Below are 22,720 nucleotides of genomic sequence, written 5' to 3' on the forward strand. Positions count from 1 at the left end.
ACTTCATAACCTCATGCAATGGTCTCACTACTAGGCTTCCATTCAGAGACACCCCTGATTCATGCCTGGCCTCAGCAGCTTTCTTAAGGGTTGGAGACAAATTGCATAATTGGTTTCTTCTTCTTCTTCTTCTTCTTCTTCTTCTTCTTCTTCTTCTTCTTCTTCTTCTTCTTCTTCTTCTTCTTCTTCTTCTTCTTCTTCTTCTTCTTCTTCTTCTTCTTCTTCTTCTTCTTCTTCTTCTTCTTCTTCTTCTTCTTCGAGACAGGGTTTCTCTGTGTAGCTTTTGTGCCTCTCTTGGAACTAGCTCTTGTAGACCAGGCTGCCCTCAAACTCAGAGATACACATGCCTCTGCCTCCCGAGTGCTGGGATTAAAGGCGTGTACCACTGCCCATCTATCTCATTTCTTCTATCAAACCGCATGACCAAAGCTGCCAAGTTCTGCTTCTTACTGAGCCTGGAACATGGCCCCCCTTTTATTTACATCTTCATCAGCTTTCTGTTCTCCTTCACTGCCTAAACTTGTATGTTCTTGAACTTGCTCTTTAGACCAAGCTGGCCTCAAACTCAGAGATCTACCAGCCTCTGCCTTCCCAGTGCTAGGATTAAAGGTGTGTCCCATCACATCTGACTTTAAACTTTTCTTTAATTCCTTTCCACAAGTTTGAAATTTAGCTGGGTGATCTTGCCCTGTGGTCACCACTCCCTATATTCTGTTTCTTAATCTGTTTATCTCCTTGAACACAGAATTTACCTTTATTCCTTATTCTGGTGCGCCCCTCAAATATTTTTCCTTGCTGAGCTTACTCCTTTTCATTATATGTCTTCATTAGTGTTAACACCAGTAACCACACCACAGAATCTATACTAAGTTGTTTTTCGATTTCTCTGCCAAGGGAGTCAATCCAAAACTCTTCACTTTTAGCCTCCGGCAGACTTTTCAAATAAGGACAAGAAACAGGTACATTCTTCACCAAAATATCACAGGAATGATCTCTAGGCAACATACAAAAATTCTCTGAAACCTCTTGAGTAAGCTGAGCCGCTCATAGTTCAAATAAGTCTTAGCACCACTGTCTTCCGTGTTCCTGCTAGTATTGCCCATTAAGCAATGCTTAAAGCATTCCTGCTTTCTAAATCCAAAGTATCAAAGTCTAAATTCCTCCAACCAAAAACATGTTCAGGCCTATTACAGCAATACTTCAGTCCTTGGAACCAACTTCTGTCTTGGTTAGTGTTTACTATTACTGTAAAGAGATGCCATGACCATGGCAACTTTTATCAAGGAACAACTTAATTGTGATGGCTGGCATACGGTTCAGAGACCCAGGCCATTCTCATAATGGTAGAGCATTGTGGCAGCTGGCAGGCATGGTGCTGAAGAAGTAGCCCAGTGTCCTACATCTTGAAGGCAACAGGAAATTGGCTGTTGAACTGAGTGAAATTTGAGAAAAAGACTTTAAAATCTACCCCCACAGTCACATACTTCCTCCAACAAGGCCACATCTAATAGTGCCACTCCTTTTGTGGGGCCATTTTCTTCTAAACCACAAGGCTGAAGCTGTATTTTCAGCAGAGCTTTTGTAACTTTTTCTAGTTTTATTTACAGTCTTAACCAGGACAGTATATTTTATAGGAAGGACTCTCGAAACTCAGGTGTGCCTGACCTTTTGATTTTGTAGCATGACTCTGTCATTACAGAGTTCTTGCATAAGAGCTACACATTTGAATGACAAAATTTAAAATGTGTTAAAAGAAAACCCTGATAACATTCTAAATAAGTTTTCAATTTTGTGTCATAATACACATGAAGCTAATCTTGGCCACATGCAGCCCATGCAGGTTAGAGCTGCATGTTGGAAATGAAGTTTGGGAAAATTTTTGGAAGTGAGTTGTTGTGTGATGTTTTACTCTTTAGGCATTTTGAGGGGCCCACCATCCAGCTCCCAAATAAATCACACACAAAGGCTTATTCTTAGTTATGAATGCCTGGCCTTAGCTTGGCTTGTTTCTTGCCAAGCTTTTCTTAAGTTATCCTGACTACCTTTTGCCTCTGGGCTTTTATCTTTCCCCATTTATGTGTACTTTTCTTTGCATCTTTCTCTGTGAGTTGCTGTGTAGCTGGCTGGCCCCTGATGTCCTCCTCTCTTTGTTCTCTTGCTCCTTTTCTTCCTCATTTCTCCTTCTGTTTATAGTCTCTACCTGCCAGCCCTGCATACCCTTTCTCTTGCCTTGCTCTTTATTAAACCATTAGTTGTTTTAGACAGGCATAGAATCAGAGCCTCACTTCATTTCATTTTTAAAAAATACAGCATAAGCAAAAGTCACATACCTTAAAATAATATTCCCTAACATTTCCCCTTTTCTCTTTCTAAACAAAAATGAAAAGTTTTAACTTTAACATAGTAAGACTGTGTAGAATAAGAATAATTATCAAGTAAAAATTACATTCACAGTGTACTCAATTCCAATTCTTTGGTGTCTAGTAAATTCATGAAAATAATCTATCCTATCTTAGTAAATCCAAAATTTTATCCTAATTTACTTTCTATCTTATCTAAGAAAAACTACAATTATAACTATATCATCAACTTTATTGAAGGAACCAGAAGAATATAATATTATTTAAATAAGCAAAAAATGCATTGCAAACTTCTGTAGTGAGGAGCAGACGGGCTGCGTTCCTGCCGCCCTGGCTCCTGCACGGCTAGCTTAAAACCCGAAATAACAACACACAAATTGTATTCTTTTAAACACTGCCTGGCCCATTAATTCCAACCTCTTACTCACGTCTTGACTAACCCATATCTAATAATCTGTGTAACACCACGAAGTGGTGCCTTACAGGGAAGTTTCTAGCTTACGTCCATCGTGGGCTGGAGCTTCATTGCGTCTGTCTCCCTGAGGAGAGGCATGGCGGTCTGTCTAACTTAGGAGAGGCGTAGCATCTGACTGAGCCATCTACCTCACTTCCTTCTTCCTGTTTGTCTATTCCGCCCACCTAAGGGCTGGCCAATCAAATGGGCCAGGCAGTTTCTTTATTAGCCAATGAGAGTCCTCCATCAGCAAACAACTTATAAAAGCTCTAGAAATGACAGAGACGTCTGACTGCCTGGCCAGTCACCCAAAGTTCCTTTGTAACATTGGGACATTCAACTTCAGCCTACAGGCCCATATTATTTGGCAGACTTTTCAGTGAAGCAGAAAATTTGAAAGACTGTTTTGCCTATATTGGCAGTCAGTCACTTTTCTCTGTGTCCTGCAGAATGTCTGGCAGTTTCTTCTGTGAAGCAGGAATAGTGAATGAGCATCCTGTCTTGTTTTGGCAAAGTATACAGCAGTCACTTTCCTGTGGGTCCTGCATGTCCTGTCTGCACAGCACATAGTCAGCAATCAAAGGCAAGCACATTTTCGTTGCTCAGTAGCTAACCTTGCCACAATGATAGCAAACTCCATAAAAAGTTTCTTCAATGCCCGTATATCTTCTCTCAAGAAAATTGGTGCTGCCAGCAGCAGATGTATGTCATTGTCATGAAAAACTTTAACATTTTAAATGCCATAATCTATAGGTCTTTGAAGTATTTGAAGACCATTTATCTTTCTAAAATATATCTCTATATGATCTGGAAAATATGCAAATTTGATTGTTACAGATGACTAACTACTGACCTGTGTTTTTTGATTTTTCTAAATAGTTCATAAAGTTTTCAAAAACTAGAACTTTACCTTATTAAATGAACAACTTAGGTACAATACCTTAAATAAGAGCAGAAACATATATATTATGTTGTAACAAAAATAACCTAAATTTTTATCAATATACAAAAACCCTTTATTTTATTTTGGCTTTTGAGACAGTTTCTCAGTAACTATGGCACCAGTCCTGGAACTTGCGCTGTAGACCAGGCTGGCCTTGAACTCACAGAGATCTACTTGCCTCTGCCTCCTAAGTGCTGGGATTAAAAGCATGCACCACTATTGTACAGCCAAAAAATTCTTTAAACAAGAGTAGAAACATATACAGTGTGTTGGAACAAAAACAAACAATTTTTTATCAACATACGAAAGTCCTTTAAACAAGGGTAAAATCATATTTAAAGTGTTATAAAATTGACTTTGAATTTGCATCCATATACCAAAATCCATGACAGTGCAAAATATCTGAGATTAATAGTTGTCTTTTTATCTTATGTTCCTATATATAACAAACATCCATGACCTACAAAATAGCCAAAGACCACCTACACCCCTTTTCTCTTGTGAATGCGGATGTTATGTTCTCTAGACTGCTTCCTGTTGAATGTGGGTGAAATATTTTTAGGGTCCCAGAGAGAAAATCTGAGATAATGGCCAAGTCCTGAGAAGGCCAATTGTAATGTTTGTTGATAAATATCACCTGTTAAGGAGGTCTCTCCTGACCAAACCAGATTCAAATTAACCTGGAACAAATCCACAGCCTCTTGTTACCTATGGAACGAAAAAGCAAAACCTGTCCTCAAAAGCATTTTTGCTTTTCATCTGACATTTTTTTCACATTTTAAAGTTAAAGCATTCTTAAATTATCTAGGCTGGTTTATTTCCACAGTCCCTCTTTCAATTCCAGGTCTCTTAGCAGCTGCCCTGTGCTTTTTAGCAATCAAAAAATTCAAAACCAACACACTAGAATACAGAAACCAGACTCCCTGCGTATTTTCCATCTTTATGTGGCTTTTTTATTTTACATTACTTTTACCATCTCTTTAAGACTTTATAATTTCCAATTTATTTATTTTTTCAATGACTGTCCATTTTCTTAAGCCTATGCACATTCTAAAACATACTTAAACCTGTTTAGAGATTTTTGTTTTGTTTTTGTTTTTTGAGACAGGGTTTCTCTGTGTCATAGCCCTAGCTGCCCTAAAACTAGCTCTTGTAGACCAGCCTGGCCTCAGACTCACAGAGATCCACCTGTCTCTGCCATCCAAGTGCTAGGATTAAAGGTATGTGCCGCCACCTCTGCCTGGCTTCTGTTTAGAGGTTTTTTCTCTGGACCTCTTTTACTGTGTATCTTTAGCCAATTTTGACCGCAGGAGCAAACTGTTAAAGCTGTTCCTGAATCATCCCTGTGCTCTAGCGGCTGGCTGCCTGCACTCTCGGGTGGGTGATGAGAGCCAAGCCTAAAGTTTGCGGGCTGGTTGGAGGTGTGTTACTGAGAACTGCATTAAACCTTTCTAGGTATAGAAGCTGGTACCTGAATTGCCACAAGATTTTACTTAGCTTGCTGTTTCTGGTTTCTATTTATTTCTGCCGGCTGAACAGCACTGCCCCTTAAAAGAGTCGTGTACTTCCCTGCCCCCCAGCTTTTTGAGAATCTACATGGAAATATGGGCCTACATTAGAACGCCAAGATGTTGTATGATACTTTACTGTTTTGGCTTTTTGAGGGGCCTCCCACCCAGCTCCCAAATAAATCACACACAGAGGTTTATTCTTAATTATGACTGTCCGGTCTTAGCTTGTCTTAGCTTGGCTTGCTTCTTGCCAGCTTTTTTTTTTTTTTTTTTCACGTGCCTTGATATTTTGCCTTCATGTATGTGTATATGGCAGTGTCAGATCCCCTGGATCCGGAGTTACAGACAGTTGTGAGCTGTCATGTGGGTTCTGGGACCTGAACCTGGGTCCGTTGGAAGAGCAGCCAGTGCTCCTACCTACTGAACCATCTCCCCAGCTTTTCTTAAATTATCCTGACTACCTTTTGCCTCTGGGATTTTATCTTTCTCTATTCCTGTGTACCTTTCTTTACTTCTTTCTCCGTGGCTGGCTGTGTGTCTGGTTGTTTGGCACCTGGATGTCCTTTTCTCTTTGTTCTCTTAGGCTCTGCTTCCTCATTTCTCCTTCTATTTATACTCTTTCAGCCCCGCCCATCCTTGCTCCTGACTTGCTATTGGCTATCAGCGCTTTATCAGACCATCAGGTGTTTTAGACAGGCAAAGAATTACAGCTTCACTGAGTTAAATAAACACAACATAAACAAAAGCCATACACCTTAAAATAACATTCCCCAACAGTGGGGTATTAAATTAAGCAGTTGCTCTATGTTTAGTTAATTACTCAGTAGGCTATTGAAGATAGAGTTCTGTGGTTCGTTTACAGGGTCAGCACAGTCAGTATTATCCCGAGCTGGTTTTTACTTGAGCTTAAGTAGACTATTATCAGTTATGTGTAATTAAAATAAAAAGAAAGAAAACTGTGAAATATAAATATCCTAGTGACAACAGGTAAGGTTAGTAAAAACTTTTTAAAAAGAACCTATTCTCCTTTAAAACTGTAATCACTGATATATTCTTATTCTGTGTAATATGTTACAGTTCTGTATTCAATATTCATTCTCATTTTTGACAACTTCATGCATGTAGCTAATGTACTTTGATTACATTTACCCCCCCCCACACACACACACATTATTTTCTTATTCCCTCTTCACTTTTGCTGCCCACCTTCCCCTTTCTAACTACTTCTCCTTTCATGTCTCTTTGGGGAATGTTGAATTTAGGCTAGCTTACATAAGGGCATAGCTGTATATCTGTGTCCTTATATTCCTGCATAGACTCTTGAATTTAGGAAATTATAATCCAGATTTTCTTTCAGGTACTGATGCCCTTTGTCTTACTCTTGTCTTTGACCACCACTGTTAATTCCTTGGATATTCTCCAGAACAGCACTGGGGTTTATGGGTAGAAAAGTCTATCGAGCACAAGTTACTTCTTCCCATCTCCTCTGCTCTGGGATTGGTCTCTATCTGATCTGAGTTTCTGATGCAGTTCCATTGCTGCACCAATACTGAGCATGGGTCCATGGTCACAGTGGGTGTGCTTGTCCATCTCAGGATTCTAAAGTCTTCACACCAAAGTCAGGACAAAGAAAGATCACATTCTGAAATGGGTTGAACCAGTTCTTCATAGAGTGGCATCGTTTAACCTCTGTTCTCATTCTCATCTGCTGCAGGATTCCCTCTGCTCATCCCAAGTTGTGTGCTCTGGTGTTAAACTAAAAACAAACAAAACATGGGTCCCCAAAAGGACTGTATTCTTGGACTCCCTGCTTTCCAACCTCCCTGGGCGGTACCGTGTGGAACATGCAAAAGCTATTGTTTGTTCTCTGCTCCATAGTAATTGTTCATTCAACAGCTGTAACATTTAACAGATGGTATTGTTAAAGACTGTGCACCAGTCTCCCCAGATAGAGTTTTGGGAAGACCCAGACTTGCTTGTCTTGATATGTGCTAAAAACCAAGCACTCTCCTTGATATGTGGTAGACAGTTATAATGGTTTTCATTGGAGGTATTCAGATTGTGAAGGATTAGAAAAATGTGAAAACATAGTAATGTTTAGACATGGATGCATTTAGATTTAAGATGTATATCTGCCTGGTAGCTATAGGCAATGCAGTTTAATTTCTGGTGTCATTTCTTGGAGCATGTGTGAATGTTCCACACAAGACCATTGAAAGTGACTGCCCTAAAATTTGAGTTACATAGGTGCTATCTCAGACAATTTGGGGCCAGATAACTCCACATCTAATTTTTAACAGCCACAGAATTCAATTCACCGAGTGAGACTATATATGTTTATATAATGTTTTGCTGAATAGAAATATTACTCAGCATAGACATTAAAATAATATCAGGCTGTGGAGAACCTTAATATAAACATTCAGAGTGCTTGCACTTTTCAGCGTTAGACTAGCTGTGTGCTAGCGTTTTGTCTGGCCCTGCTGTTGTGGTGATGTGATATTCAGCATAAGACAAAAGGTAACATAATACATTCACAGAAGTTTCGGAAGCCTGGGTGAGCAAGATTGAATGTGCTTTGCCAAGTGTAGATTCCAATCAGCCTATTCCTAGGACTCTTCGATCATTGCAGATTAATGACCTTTCAATTCTTGTTTTAAATAAACTGTACGTGTTGAATAATTTTAATTTCAGAAGACACTGTGGTTTTTGTTTTTCAGTGTTGAAAATGAACCCGTGAGTTCACCCCCAAAAAAGGGAAATGCGCTTTCATCAGAAGCAGTAAAGGTATGGTTTAAATGATTGTTTATAAATTATATGGTATAACACCAAGGACAGTTTACATTTCTGCATATTTTTCCTTTTAGGTTTTCATTTTATGTGTGTAGAAGAGCATGCTTATTTTACATTGTTAGGGTATCCAACCTAGCCCTGTACTGGCTCCATGAGATGGGATGTGGGCGAACTTTGAGAAGGTTGCACTGGCTGTAATGTGAGTGTCTGTTGAGGCATTTAGATGTTGGTGCCTGTGTTTTTAAATATCTAAATCAGAGCATATGAATTTCATTGTCTCTTTTCCAATGGAGATTTTAAAGATTAAGTTGCCTTTTCTGGAATGATAAAGACACCTCACAGTGCTTTGGGGAAGTACAAATTAGTATGTCAGGGCTACAGTGTGAGGGAAGTTTGGCTAGCTCATGTTTAAGCCTGCTGGGCACTATAGAATGAGCCCAGCAATGTACAAGCTATTTATCCCTCTGCACAGTTGCTAGTGAGTGACGGAAAGCTATTGACCTTTTCAATTTTCCTAAGTGGCTTTCTAGGAAATTGGATTTTTGGGGGGTTATTTGAACAGTTTTTGTCACCACAGTTGTGGCTTTGGGTACCAGTTGCTTTATTTATATTTGATTTGTGACAGTCAGTCAGTTAGTTCCATCTGGGTATTTTAGATTAAATTAACATTACTAGTAGAATAATAGAAAGTTATCTAAGTTTTCTGTTACGGTTGCATGTACTTTTTTAACATGTTGAAAATTTTATACAGTGTTCGGTCCTACACTAAGAAAGTTAAGGCGTGCGTTCTTCCTGCTTTCTCAGTGAAAGTGGAAATGATCTTTGCTTTATTGAAAGAAATAAGTGAGGGTCCCTGTCGCATGTTTGACTTTGGCTACTAAATCTTGCTTTCTCTCTCTCTCTCTCTCTCTCTCTCTCTCTCTCTCTCTCTCTCTCTCTCTCTCTCTCTCTCTCTTTGTCTTTTTGATGATTTATATCTTTTCTAGTCAGGGTCTCACTATGTAACACAGACGGTGTCTGTGGTCCCCACTCAGGCTTCTGACTGTTGGGATTGCAATATGCATCGCTATGCCTAACTCCACTCTCAGGCTTTCTGACTTCTTCCACCTACTTCTCTTCTATGGACAATGCTTGGCCACCCTGCTGATGTACTGTGGCATAGGCTCTGTGACTTTTTCTTTCTTCTTTAGTCACTGAGAGTTTACCTGCACAAGATTCTCACTTCTGATGCTATGCTTGAAATTTTACCCTTTTGTTTCATAGCTTCTTCTGAGATTTCAAACTTCGAGGATTCTTTGATTACCAATTCCTTTCTAACCGATCTCTTGTTGCTTCTATACTGTGGATCTTCATTAGCCCTTTCTACTTTCTTGGTTTCCTGTTCTCTTGGTCTCTGCTTAGTTCCCTACTCTGCCTACATCCACCCACCACCTATACTTTCAGTCAGCAGACTTGGATAAAGTCAACCTTTAATTTCCAGGAGTCCAATCTTCTGTCTCAAGAGACTGGCTCTAACAGTCTTTTGCATTCCTAGTTTGTGATTTTGAGCACCCAGGTGTCAGTTGCATAAATGCTACTCATAGTCATGAGGTTATTCAGGGTTTCTTGCTTATGGGGCATCCAATTCATCCATGATAAAAATGACACAGGGCACTCTTTGCAGGAACATTATGCTCCATAAAACTTGTTTTTCTGTCTTTCTGTCTGTCTTTATCTTTATCTGACTTTCTTTCTTTCTTTCTTTCTTTTCTTTCTTTCTTTCTTTCTTTCCTTCCTTCCTTCCTTCCTTCCTTCCTTCCTTCTTTCCTTCTTTCTTCCTTTTCTTTCCTTCCTTCTTTCCTTCCTTCCTTCCTTCCTTCCTTCCTTCTCTTTCTGTCTGTCTGTCTGACTTTCTTTCTCTTTTTTGGTTTTTCAAGACAGGGTTTCTCTGTAGCTTTGGGTCCTGTTCTGGAACTAGCTCATAGAGATCCTCCTGCCTCTGCATCCTGAGCACTGGGATTAAAGATGTGGTCACTACTGCCTGGCGCTCCATAAAAATTTTATTTTTTACTCATGGTTTTTCTCTGTCTCTGTCTCTGTCTGTCTGTCTCTCTCTCTCTCTTTCTCTTTCTCTCTCTGTCTGTCTCGCACGTGCATACACGCTCTCACTGTGTCCTCAACCCTCTGGAAACCATTGGTTTGGTTTCTTCAGTCTGTTTACATGGACCTATATTTTAGGGATGACTGCTACCAAGAATTAAAACAAGTATATATATTTGAGTTTTAGCATGGCTCTGAGAATGTGCCTGACTTGGGACAGCAAGGGAATGAATAAAAGATGTACAGAAGGACACAAAGAGAAGCTGGAAATAGATGGACTGACTCTTAGATGGAGAAGCTGCAACACCTCAGAGATCAGTGTGTTTCTTTTATACAGTCGAATAGAAAGGAAGCTTATTATATACAGATGATCAAGGAGATGGGGTTATTGCACGCAGGTGAACAAGGAGCTGGGGTGTATAGTCAAAAGCTGGATCAAAGAGGCAGGTTTAGCTAGTCTCAGAACGAGTGACCTCTGCAGGGGAGCAGTCTTCAGGCTGTGAGTATCTGAGGGAGGAAGCTATGGTGGACATTTTCAACACACACTATCAACATTCCTACCTAGGCCCCAGAGGGAGGCTTCACCATCCCTCTGTGCTTCTCCCAAGGGGAAAGCTTTGCCATTCCCTGGGGTCTGAGGCTGTAGGGTCCCTGATAAAGCTATGTCCATGTTAACAACGTGCGTTCACTCAGGCCTTCACACACTCGGGTCACTTCCTCTCCCAGTGTGTATTGCTAATACCACCACCAGTCACACGACTTGAGTATAAACCAGTTGAAAAAGGCTAGCAGTGGTATTTATTGTATTGTTATTTTGAGCAGTTTCACTTGGAGGTTTTTCACTTAGCAGGTGGCCTGAAGCATGCTGTTTGTTTCATTTCTCAGCACCAGTGTTCTGAAGTGTTCACTGTACTGCAGTGTGACATTTCTCATCGGATTTCCATCCTGCTCATCTGAATTGTATGCTGTTTGTAATAAGGGGGAGAGGTACAGGAGTTTCCCTCTGCAGTCTGGAACATAACATTTATGATTCATTTACATAGTCGTATATATCTCACTTTGTATTTGACATTGAGATATCAAGTCAAGATGTCAGTGATGTTGCCTGAAATGTTTGAGGAACAAAAGTTTATTTTACTTTTGAATAATTACATCTATAGTTTTATAGTATATTTGGACATCACTAACTTCTTAATCCTTAAAATGTTGTTTATATGTAGTACAAACCCTCCAGTTTTTCTAATATTGTGAGCTATTTCAAATGCTTGCATGTATTTGTCTCCTGGAATATGTATTTCTGATATGTCATTTGGAATTTTTATTTTAGCTGGAAAAACCTATCAGATATTTAGTCCTCATCATGCCATTGTCTTATACCCTTAGCATATCACTGTACCCTACAGTTTTATTTAAAAGATAGAATACATGTTATGCCCCTTATCAGTTATCAATCAGAGCATATCTTTCCCTGCCTCCCTTCAAAGATGAATTCATGAAAGATATTGGTGGCCTTCCTTCCTGCATTCTCTTTATCCTATCTTGTCTGCTTCTAGCCCTCTTCTCTGTTGGCTCCTTCCCACATGCCTCAGCTCTCCTTGTTTATATGTAAGCGAGAGCAGTAGTCTCTGAGAATCGGCTCCTACATTTTACTCAGAAATTTCATATGGAAGGAAGTCTGATGTGGGATTCCCTTCTGTATTCTGTAAATACCACTGATTAATAAAGAAGCTGCTTTGGGCCTATTGCAGCACAGAATAGGGCAAGGTGGGAATTCCAAGCAGATAGAGGAAGAGAGAGTAGGTGGAGTCAAAGAGACACCATTGAAGGAGAAAGATGCCAGCTAGAACCTTACCAGTAGGGCACAAGCCTCATAGTAAAATATGAAATAATAAAAATGGGTTAATTTCAGATGTAAGAGCTAGCTAGAAATACACTTAAGCTCTTGGCCAAACAGTATTGCATTTTATGTTTTTTTGTGTGATTATTTCGGGTCTGGGCAGCCAGGAAACAAACAAGTAGTCTCTACCAACAGAAGTCTGCCTTAAACACTTCCAGTTCCTAATGTTTTCTAGTCTGACTCCTGTGTTTCCTTTAGTGCCATTAGACCAGACTCGGGAAGCTCAGTGCTATATTTGTTGCATGTCAGGGATGCTTCTATGGCTCCTTAGTGAATGAGGGCCATTCCAATCAAAGCAGTCCATTTAAGGTCACTTAATGACCCCTTCCTACCCACACTCATAGCCTCTTATTCTCTGTTCTCAGTTTCCTTAGCCAGCTCAAACACTTCATCTTCCAAACCTTCTTTTCTCTTTCAGAAAGCTTTTTGGCTCATTTTTGCTTTATGGCACTGGGCTTTCCTTTCTACCTCTGGCTATTTCCTTCTCGTTTATGTCACTGATTCTCTCTGGACCAAATAACATCTGACGTTTCACATGGATGCTGAAGGTGCCTCTGCTTCCTTGGTGTCAGTCATTCAAGATGATTCCTTGCCATCCTTGACTTTACCTTTAACTCTCAGGTCTTTACCTTGTTTCTCGTTCCCTGGGAGGCTCAGACTTGATTACTAGCATTCCTGACCCTTTTCCATGCATGTATCTTTGAAATCTCCCTCCCTGAAAAATCTCAGTATCTTCAGACATGTTGTATACTTTTTTTGTGTGTGGTTTTATTTGGAGTGTGGGCTATGAAGGTAGAAGAATGGAATGATCTTACTGGGACTTGGATGCAAGCATTAAAAGTAGGCTAACAATGTTAGAAATTTAGGAGGATCGTCATAGCATATAAGTAATGTGTGCATATGTGTGCATGCTTGTGTGTGTGTCAGCATATATGTGCCTGGTACAAGTGTGGTAATTAGAGGATAGCTTGCATGATGTGGTTCTCTCTTTACACCATGTGGGCTCTACATATGGAACTCAGGTCATCAGATTTGGTGGCAAATTCCTTTACGTGGTGAGCTGTCTTGGTGGCCTATACAATGAATAAATCAATTTATGCATATGTTAATATGGCCTTTCTTTCCTTCATGGGTGAAACGGCAGTCAATTTAAGAATTTTACACGTTTTCTTAGTAGGAGAGACTCAGTTACTGAACTAGTTTTGTAAAATTCTGCTGCCATAATAAAAGTTTGCTATTTTTTATTTTCCTATCCATTCAAATGATAGCAGTATCATACTAATTTAATATAAAAATTGTGAAACATCTCTTTTTCGAGCGTGGGAACGCTTTTTTTTTTTTTTTGTGTGTGTGCGTCCGTTGTAATCTTCCCTGCAACGCCCTGTGTAAACAGATGAAAGCAGAACTCCCCGTTGGTGGCGGAGTCCCCTGGAGCCTCCCAGCCACTTTTGTTCTCTGCCAACTGTAGCACATCTTTGGAGCAGTTTTAAAATGACATGTGTGAAGATGGAAAGAACAGAGTCTTTGGAACCAAACATCTGGGCTTAAGTCCCACCTCTCTCATAATGTGGTTTGAAACTTGGAAAAATGTTCCCAGCCGCTCTGAACCGTGGCTCACTGCTCTGTGGTAAGGTGTCCGTTCCTTATTTCTCAGAGGTGTCGTCGAGCAGACTGAGATGATGTCTGAAGCTGTGCCTTGCTGGTCACAGGAGATAGTTGGAAAGATCTTGCTTTCTTGCCATAAAACGTGTGGCTTACATGTAAAAATGTATCTCTAAAAGGCTGGTGATGTGTTTTGGCTAAATAGTGTAGAAACTGGCTATTAGAAGTATTGGTTTCGCTTGACTCAGAATAAATGTATACTGGAGGTGTGCACTGATGAATTCGACTCCAAGCCTGAGCCCTTACCTCCTCCTCACTCCTGTTGTGAAGAGAGAATGCTGGGGGCCCAGGCAGAGAGTGCACTTTTGTCACTGTTGAATCAAGAGATTGCAGGAGCCTAACACTATTGGCTGCCTGTGCTGGTCTGCGACCTCGGGATCCCCGAGTTCCTGAGTACTGGGAGTGTTGTAAGGCATTTGGTTTGACTTGCAACAGGTCCAACCTGTTATAGATGTAGGAGGTTGCTACTTGTTAGGAAGAATTTTGTTAAAATGAAAACTGAGTCTGAAGTATTATGCACTACAGATGTATGTGAATAACTTTGCCCCAAAGGCATTAGTCATTAATTCTAGAACATGAGTCTTCTCAAACTGGAGAACTCTCTGTAGTGTAATAAGAAGGAATGACTTTTCTCATATTCCATTTTTCTTCCTTTCTCTCATTTCATTGTCTATGGTAAAATGTACCAACGTGCCTATTATAGCCTAATGTGTATTCCTGATCTTGGGGCTATACACACAATTCTCTGATGTTCTTTTCCTGCCAAAGGGTACTAGGTATAAGCAATAATATGTTCAGGGACTAGGGAAATATCTCAGTGGATAAGAGTACTTGTGCATGCATGAGGACCTAGGTTTGAATCCCTAGTACTCACATAGAAAACCAGTCATGGCCAATCATACCTGTGATCCCAGCAGTATGGGAAACAGAGACAGGCACATAATTGAAACTTGCTAGCTGCCAGCCTATCTTCAGATACAGTGAGAAGTCCTGCCTGAAATGGGAATAAGGTGGAGGGAAATGGAGCAGGACACCTGATGGCCACCTGTGGCTGTAGCACACACATGTAACATATGCACACATGCACGTAAACAACGTACACATATTATACATACACACCCCAAGAAACGTTCAAAGTTCAAAGTGTGTTCAAAGTTGTTTCCTTTTATTCTAGCTTCCTTTTAAAGTTTTTATTATTGCTATTATTTATTTATTGGAGATAAAGTCTCACTCTGTAGCCTTGGTCTAGTCTTGAACTCAGAGATTCACCTGCTTTTGCCATATGAGTGATGGGATTAAAGCTTATATTACTATACATATACTGTTTCCTTCTATTTTATATTCAAGGTCGTTTTAACTTAAAGAATGTTGAGATTTAACATCTATAAGATTTCTATGACTTTTGTCTGAACTGGGGAACAACGGAGACAAAAAGGAAGTAAATGAACTAGGTTACAGCTGGCACTATTTTAGGGGAGGAGACTTGCAGATCTTTTCTAACTTTAACACCAGGGGAAGGTTTTGTAGTTCAGAGAAAATAGAACAGTGAAGGTATAAAATGGTCATGTTCACTTCCAGATGTTGCCATTAAGGTTTCAATGAAGCCTTACATGGGGAGAAGTGCATGATAGACAGTCGGGTGTACAGGCTCATATCTCAGGAGTTTGAGCTGAGAATACAAATGTGAGGATCAGCTGATTGGTTGAGTTAATGGAAAATGAGATCTCCCGGGGAGAGCATCCAAGTACGGGGCTTACAGGCTGACCCAGAGGAAAATGCTGTATGAGAGGTGCCTACAGACATGATCTGGAAGGGTGTGAAGAGAATCATCAAACAGGAAGGCAAGCTGCAGAATGCTGTTACAGAAACCAAAGTCAGAGTCTCTCTCATTCTTGAGATGCATATCATCTCAACACAGAGGGAAATGAGTCCGTTGAGTTGGCATATGAGACAGTGTCTTTGAGGAAGCGTGGTCAAAGCATAACTGGAGAACAGGTTAGCTTGCAGGGGTGTAGGCGGTGATTGTGGTAGGGAAAGGAAGAGAGGATGTTAGCGTTAGTAATGCCTTCTTAAGGATATTGGTGCTGAGGAGAGAAGAGAATATGGATGTGTCTGAGCACAGACTTCTGCTTGGTAGAGGCATACTGAAAGGTAAATGAGTAACTGGACTCCCCAAGGAGATACTGGGGATGATGAACCAGTGCCCAGTGGAGGAATCCGTGTGTGGAGAGGCAATCTTTCCTTCCTCCTTGCACGCAAAGCTAGAGACAGTAGGTCAGAGGCCACCATGCAGGTGGAAGAGAGGTGAAGTCCAGACTATGAGGGAATGACCTTCATATAGAATGCAGGTGTTATACTAAGTGTGAGTGGATAACAGATGCTTAGTCTAAGGACTGTGAAAAAGATTTGAAAGACGCCCTGGTGAAGCCCTGCCTCACTTTAAGCTGTCATTCATTCGCCGATGTGTAAAAGATAAACTGTATTTCCCATGGTCAGGAATGGCTAGAGATCAGTGGAAAGTGACCAAGAACCAAGATAGGTACAGCCAGTGCCCCGAAATCCTAACAACTGGGCGGAGAGGACGAAAATGTGAGAACTGAAAGAAAATAAGAATTGAAGGACAGAGGTGGTTCTGAGGCTGGAGAATTGGTATGATGGGCCTGTCTATATCAGTAGGGTAAGAGTAGCAAAGATGGCAACGCGGTGAATTATACATAGCCTAGGGAAGATGGTCTAGGCAGAAAGAAAAGGGAATAAAAAATTCCCAGGAGATCTGCCAGAGAACAGTCATCTTGTTATAGTCTGGCTGTAGTCTTAGCATTTCCTACTCCTTTCTGCTTTCAGAGTTACTTTGTCCTTTGTCTCAAGACCAAGATCCTGGAGGAAACAACTTAGTCTGGTTTTGGTGTTTTCCACAGACCTCCCTGATTTCTTCTTTTCGTGAAACCTCAGTGCTCTGTCATTGGTTCCTTTTTCTTTCTGTCCTTCCGTCTTCTACCACACTCATAGTACACATCGTTCATATTTCACATGTCATACCTTGGATCTGAAGAGCTGAAATGTCACTTTCTTTATTTTTATTTTTTTATTTTTTATTTTTTCGAGACAGGGTTTCCCTGTAGTTTCTAGAGCCTGTCCTGGAACTAGCTCTTGTAGACCAGGCTGGCCTCGAACTCAGAGATCCGCCTGCCTCTGTCTCCCGAGTGCTGGGACTAAAGGTGTGCGCCACCACCGCCCGGCTGTCACTTTCTTTATATAGTGAGTCTCTACCCCCTCCTCAAGTTAGCAAGGTCCTCGTTTGTGCCCCTCCCTTTGCTTGACAACTCCCTCATCCCCAGTGATGAGCATCTTGCTCGGTTGTCAACTCCCTGAAGACCATAGCTAATCATAACCAGTATAGCTAATGCTTTCTTCTATTTCCTTGTACTGCATGCAACAGAGTGTATGTAGATCCATGAATTTAAACAAAGGACACACAACATCACAACCTACTATGTTAAAAAAAAGTAAAAATTCTAAAAACACATGTCTTCCTCATTGCAGTTACATATTAAATGTAGAAGAACTGTATCTTTGTGCATAACTGGAATTAATGTTTGTTATTGTTTGCTTGAATCTGAGAGCTTTTATTATATTGACTCCTTAGAACAATGGTAAACAGGCCTATTGGCAGAAGGAAGTGGGCCCCACCTAATGAGCCTGTGGTTGGCCTAGCTTCATTGTTTTCCAGGCCCATGGCAAAGAACAGCTGCTTTAGATCAGATTTGAAATTTTAACTATAGAAATGCAGATTTTTATTGTAGGTGTTTCAGCTAAATGTTCTTGCTTGTTCACATTTGTCTCTAAATTTAGAAACTCCCTTGTTGAGAATCTTCTAATTACTGAGGAAAAAAAATTCTCAGAAGATTATGAGAGGAAAATTAAGCAACTGAGACATTTAAAGACATTGCTGAAATCCTAGAAGCTGAAAACTGAAAATGAAGAGAAGCAAGCATTGATTCTTTTGTGAATCTCAAGCATTTTACTGATACTCAGCGGCCCATAGCTCACGTTCTTCAAGTGGCTACAAGTGAAGGGCAGTCCTTCATGCTAGTTCCAGCAAAGATTACAGGAAGAAATAGCCTGCTCAAAAAGTAGAATGAATTAAATGAAGTAGTCAAAGGACAAAAATGTGTCTTTTTGATACGTGTGAATGAACTAGCATCATGTCTTTTGCTAAATTATGAGGCAGTTGAAGTGAGGGCTCCATTGACCTAACAGCCCAGGCTGTATGGATCCACAGGGTGAGTATGGTATGTGGGCTCAAATCGCAGAGGAAAACAGTAGAAGATGAGCCTTGTAAAACTCTGGAAGTCTGGTGTACTCCAACAGTAGAGGCATACAAGTTATATCTAGTCCTAACTTGACATAACTCTTATGAAAAAAAAAATGCAATCTTACTTCTAAGGTGACCATCGACTTAAAATACTGACTTGAAATCATTTTGCTCATCATCATGTTTTTAACATTATTTTCAATGCCTTCCAGTATATTTGCTAAGTGATTAATAAAATTCCCTTTTAATCTGTTTTGGACCTGGATTAGAACGTGGTCTGAGGTGAACAGATGACATAAATCATCACAGTAGCTTTGCTGTCTTGAAGACCAGCTTCTTACAAAACTTTGTTGTGTGAGCCTGCAGTCCCCTAGGGTGGTTTTACCTTGAAGCTTGATCTTTTCCTGACTCACACTTGAGTTTTCTTTTTATGAGGACTCTTGAGCACCATGAGTGAAAGATACTTTTTGGGCGTGCATTCCATTTCCAGGTATGCAGCTATGTGAGCAAGCATGTTTGGAAGACAGGGTGAGTTGGCACATTTGCCTAAAGCTTTTTGGAAGCCTGGAAGAATGTGAGGTGAAATGCCAACACATTCTGGGCGCTCCTGGTTTAATCTTAGCTTGAACAGGTCACATGAATGATTATGTGCTTTACTGACAGTTGAATTTTGAGCAGGTAAAATGCCTCTGAAGATGCTCAGTATCTTCAAAGAATGCCTAAAGTACTCCTTTTGCATGTAATTCCCTATCAGGACTTACTGTTTTACCATGAAGGGTCTCAGTCGGCCTTTACCATCTAGGGGAACAGTTTTGCATAATACAACAGTATCATGAATTAATATCATGCTAAAATGATAACGTCAGGGTGGGTTTATTTGTCTAATTACTCTGTTTGAAGCACTACCTGGTAGCTCTATAGTGGCAAAGGGCATATTTAAGCACCTGTAAGCTTTGCCATGATCTGTCCCTTCTCTGCATGCTCACTCTTCTCCGGGTTGAATCCTGATTAATTTCCACTTATCATAAACTCCTTCAAAGCTAATGCCTCACTAGACACACAGAGAGAGGCAGAGACAGAGACAGACATTACTTAGTCAACTTTTAAGTTCTTTTCACGTGTTCCCTTCCTTCGAGAGGCTTCTGTCACCTCTTCCAAACCTAGACTGGTTACTCCTGTTTGGGGTGTTGGAGTGCTATATGTCTCCCTTTGTGATGTTAATATGCAGCTTTGTTTAATCTGCTCTGACTCTGATCTAAGAAGGTTATAAACAGCATGAAGAAACAAGCCTAGGGTTTGGTCACATGTGTGTCCCTGGCCTCTGTCATACACTAGCATCAGTTAGTCTGTTATTTTGTAAATGACGATGGCAATTTATCTTGTTTTCAGATTTCCCAAGGTGAGGACAGAAGGAACCATGCAGAGCAGCCTGCCAGTCTTCCAATGCTGGATGACCACTCAAAGCCAAATGACCTTTCTAATTCCATGTCAGAGGTCAAAACGGGAGAAAGTGAACGACAGCCAAAAGAAAGCTTTTTTCAGTTTCTTGGGAACTTATTCAATATCTCAGGAAAGTCATCTCTTGGGGAAGTTAAACAGTCTTCTTTCAAAGATGACCAGGATAAATCTGAGAAAGGCCCACAGACTCCTAGTGGCCCTCCTGATGAGGGGATCCAGAGGGAGAAGGAGATTGCCAGCAGCCCTGTGAGGATTCAGGTACTTCCTGTGGATGAGCAGGAGTCTAACTCCTCAGAACTGTCTGATGCCTTTTCTTTGGATACAACGCAGGACAGCGAACAGGAAACCACTAATACGCTGAAGTAAGTTTTTGGACCTAACTTTATGAGCCTGGGTGGTAATCCTCATTTACTGGAGGACTTGGAAAAGGTGTTCTCTACTATTTCTTCTGCCAGATCCCAGATGACATCGTTGTGTATATTCTCTAAATGTCCCTTGCTTTTGTGCCTCTTTAGTGGGCTGCTAACACCTTATTAGTGCTAAATTTATATTAGTGGAAGAATTGTCTTAAATTCAAGGTTTTCTTGCTGTGAGTGTTTCCAACTGGGAAGTGCTACTGTGTCAGGACAGGCAGGGTGCTCTGCACATGCCTCTGAGGAGCTTGGGTTGAGATTTGTATTCCCATGACTTCAGTCTCTCTCTCCTCTCTCTCTCTCTCTCTCTCTCTCTCTCTCTCTCTCTCTCTCTCTCTCCTTTCCTCCTCCCTCCTCCTTTCCTGCCCTTCCTTTCTTCCTCCCTTTCTTCCTTCTTCCTTTCTATTTCTTTTGTTCATCCTCCTCGTTCTTTTTGATGGAATCCAAGTAAAGGGGTTAAAAATAAATCAAGGAAGTAGCTCTCTCTGTGAAACTGGATTTATGAAATTCTTTCACAGCTCTACCAAAGTAGAGGTTTTTATGAATTCAAGGAGCATTTCAATACCCTTGTTCTTCTTTTGATTAAATAACAGGTATAAACTTGCTTTTTTTTATATTCAAATATACTAGACAGAGAATTTTCCATCTCCCATATTGTCATGACTGTGTCTAATACATTAGACCTTTTCTTTCCTCCTTGATAAAGAATCTCTTCTGTTGGCTAGAGTAATGCTTTAAGCAGCTATCCTGATAAATGGAAGGGCATACTGAGGAGCAGAGGCAGTTCCTGTGGGTTCATGTTGGTTAATTTTTTTTTATCATTTTTATGGTTTTCACAGGTTCACAGTCATCATGAAAAGCTATTTTGTCAAGTAGCTCTTTTCAAAAAACCAACTTTGTTAGTTATATTGCTTTCCTTTACACAGAACAGTTAAAAGCCTTCCCTATCATGGAAGAGAATATGCTTAACTATTTCCTTTGAAAGGAAGTAAATATTGTTTAAAGAATAGCTTTGTCATGTTTTTCCGAAGTGAGTTATTAAACACGTTTTCTAAAAGCCTAATTGTTTTTTGCAGTCTGCTAGACTTTTTTGTGATAAATGATACCTCTGTGGCTGAAATAGCAGGTGTATCAAGTTTATCCATACTGTAGTAGATCACTGTCCCAGCCTTTAGAGGCTGAGTAAACATTCCCATGATGTGCTAGTGTCTTGGGCATCTCTGCCTGTTTTGGTAAATACGTGTAATCTCTTAATACTTTACTTTATTCCTATAATTTGGGGATCATTTATCATTTTGGATAAAAAATCAGCTGCATAATTACACGTATGAAATTCTTTTTTCTCTGTTCAGCTTGTGAAAGACAGACCCTTTAGGTTTTGTTTTTGTTCTTCTGAGACAAGAGTCTATTTATTATTTAGCCCTGGCTCTGTAGACCAGGCTGGTCTCAAACTCAGAGTTAGGCCTGTCTCCGACTCTCAAATGCTAGGAGTGTGTGCCACCATGCCCAGATAGTCACATCTTTTTAGCAGCTCTATTTTATATAAAAATAATGAAAAATAGGACATTTTATGTTTTTATCATTCAGTTATATTGATTCTGCTGTGACCTATGAAACAGTGTAGAGACTAGACAGTGCTGGCTGACTGATTCTTTAAATCATGGCAGCATAGTTACTCAGAACTGAAGCAACTAATTATAATGCATCAAGCCGGGCTTGCGACTTTGATGTTCAATGTTTTAAATATGGTAATTGCTTTATATAATGAGTGCACACTTGGGTTACAACTATGTAGTATTTCCATCCAGGGTGCTGCAGAAGATTATCTGGTTAGAACTTTAAGCCAAAACATTAAATTCATCATAGTTGAAATTATGCAGAAAGTCCTAAAAATATAAAAGTATAACACCGATTCCTCTCTCAATACTCCAGAACTATACAAGGCATTGCTATAGGAAGATTATAATTATTGTGCAGGACAAACTGCTTTGAGATCTAGTTCAGCCAAAGCTGGTTATAAGTTATCTATATTTATTCTGCATGGCAAATAATGCTCTGCTTCCTATTTTCTCTTTCACTGGAATCATGTATATTCCTTTAATCATTTCTGGATCTGGGTCCTATTTTGGAAGAAAAGTTGTCATCTACTGAGCATAGGTTTTAAGAATATGTAGTTTTATAATCATATAATATAGTTTTAAGGAACATAACTTTGAAAAAAAGCATCATAGGAACTGATAGTTATTCCAACATCTGGATTTCAGCATGTTTTTCTGAAAGGTTCTTGTATTTTCTAAAAAAAAAAAATTTATACATGCTGATATGGGATTTGCCAGTAACACTACTTTTGTCTGTTTTCACTTTATGAATATTTTGAATAATCTGTATGAATATTCAAATGTGAAATTTTGAGTTTGACTATTTTGTCTGCATGTATGTCTGTGCAGTACACTGTGTGCCTGCCTGGGCCTGCAGAGTTCAAAGAGGTTGTTAGATACTTTGGAGCTGGAGTAAGGGTGTTTGTGAGCTGCCACGTGTGTGCAGTGAATTGAACCTGGGTCCCCTGCAAGAGCAACAAGGGCTCTTGATCACTGTGCCACACCTACAGCCCCTGTTTATGTCTTCTTAAATTTTCTTAGAAAGCCTGCCTTATCCAAAGTGAGGCTTTGTTTTCCAATTCTTTGATATAGTCTGAAACTCATACTGTAGCTAAAAGCCACTATTGCAAGGACCTAGTTTGGTTAATTGATAATGAACAATAAAACAAATGAATGGAACAGACTTTTTTTCTTGTCTATACTTACGGCATGGTAAGATTTTCAGGAGCCAGCATTT

At 40.0% G+C, this 22,720-nt stretch overlaps 1 protein-coding gene across 2 annotated transcripts in view; it reads left to right on the plus strand.

The window, feature by feature from the left end:
- The window catches only part of Crybg3 (crystallin beta-gamma domain containing 3), a 119,903-nt gene that overhangs the window by 20,100 nt on the left and 77,083 nt on the right, over nt 1-22,720 (plus strand). For both annotated transcript variants that reach the window (XM_038344795.1, XM_038344796.1), the window contains exons 2-3: nt 7,989-8,055; nt 19,404-19,834. In XM_038344795.1, the coding sequence (XP_038200723.1) occupies nt 7,989-8,055; nt 19,404-19,834 (498 nt within the window). The remainder of the gene's footprint in view (nt 1-7,988; nt 8,056-19,403; nt 19,835-22,720) is intronic.

The sequence above is a fragment of the Arvicola amphibius genome, chromosome 10 (assembly GCF_903992535.2).
Source record: "Arvicola amphibius chromosome 10, mArvAmp1.2, whole genome shotgun sequence".
In the NCBI taxonomy this organism is placed as follows: Eukaryota; Metazoa; Chordata; class Mammalia; order Rodentia; family Cricetidae; genus Arvicola; species Arvicola amphibius.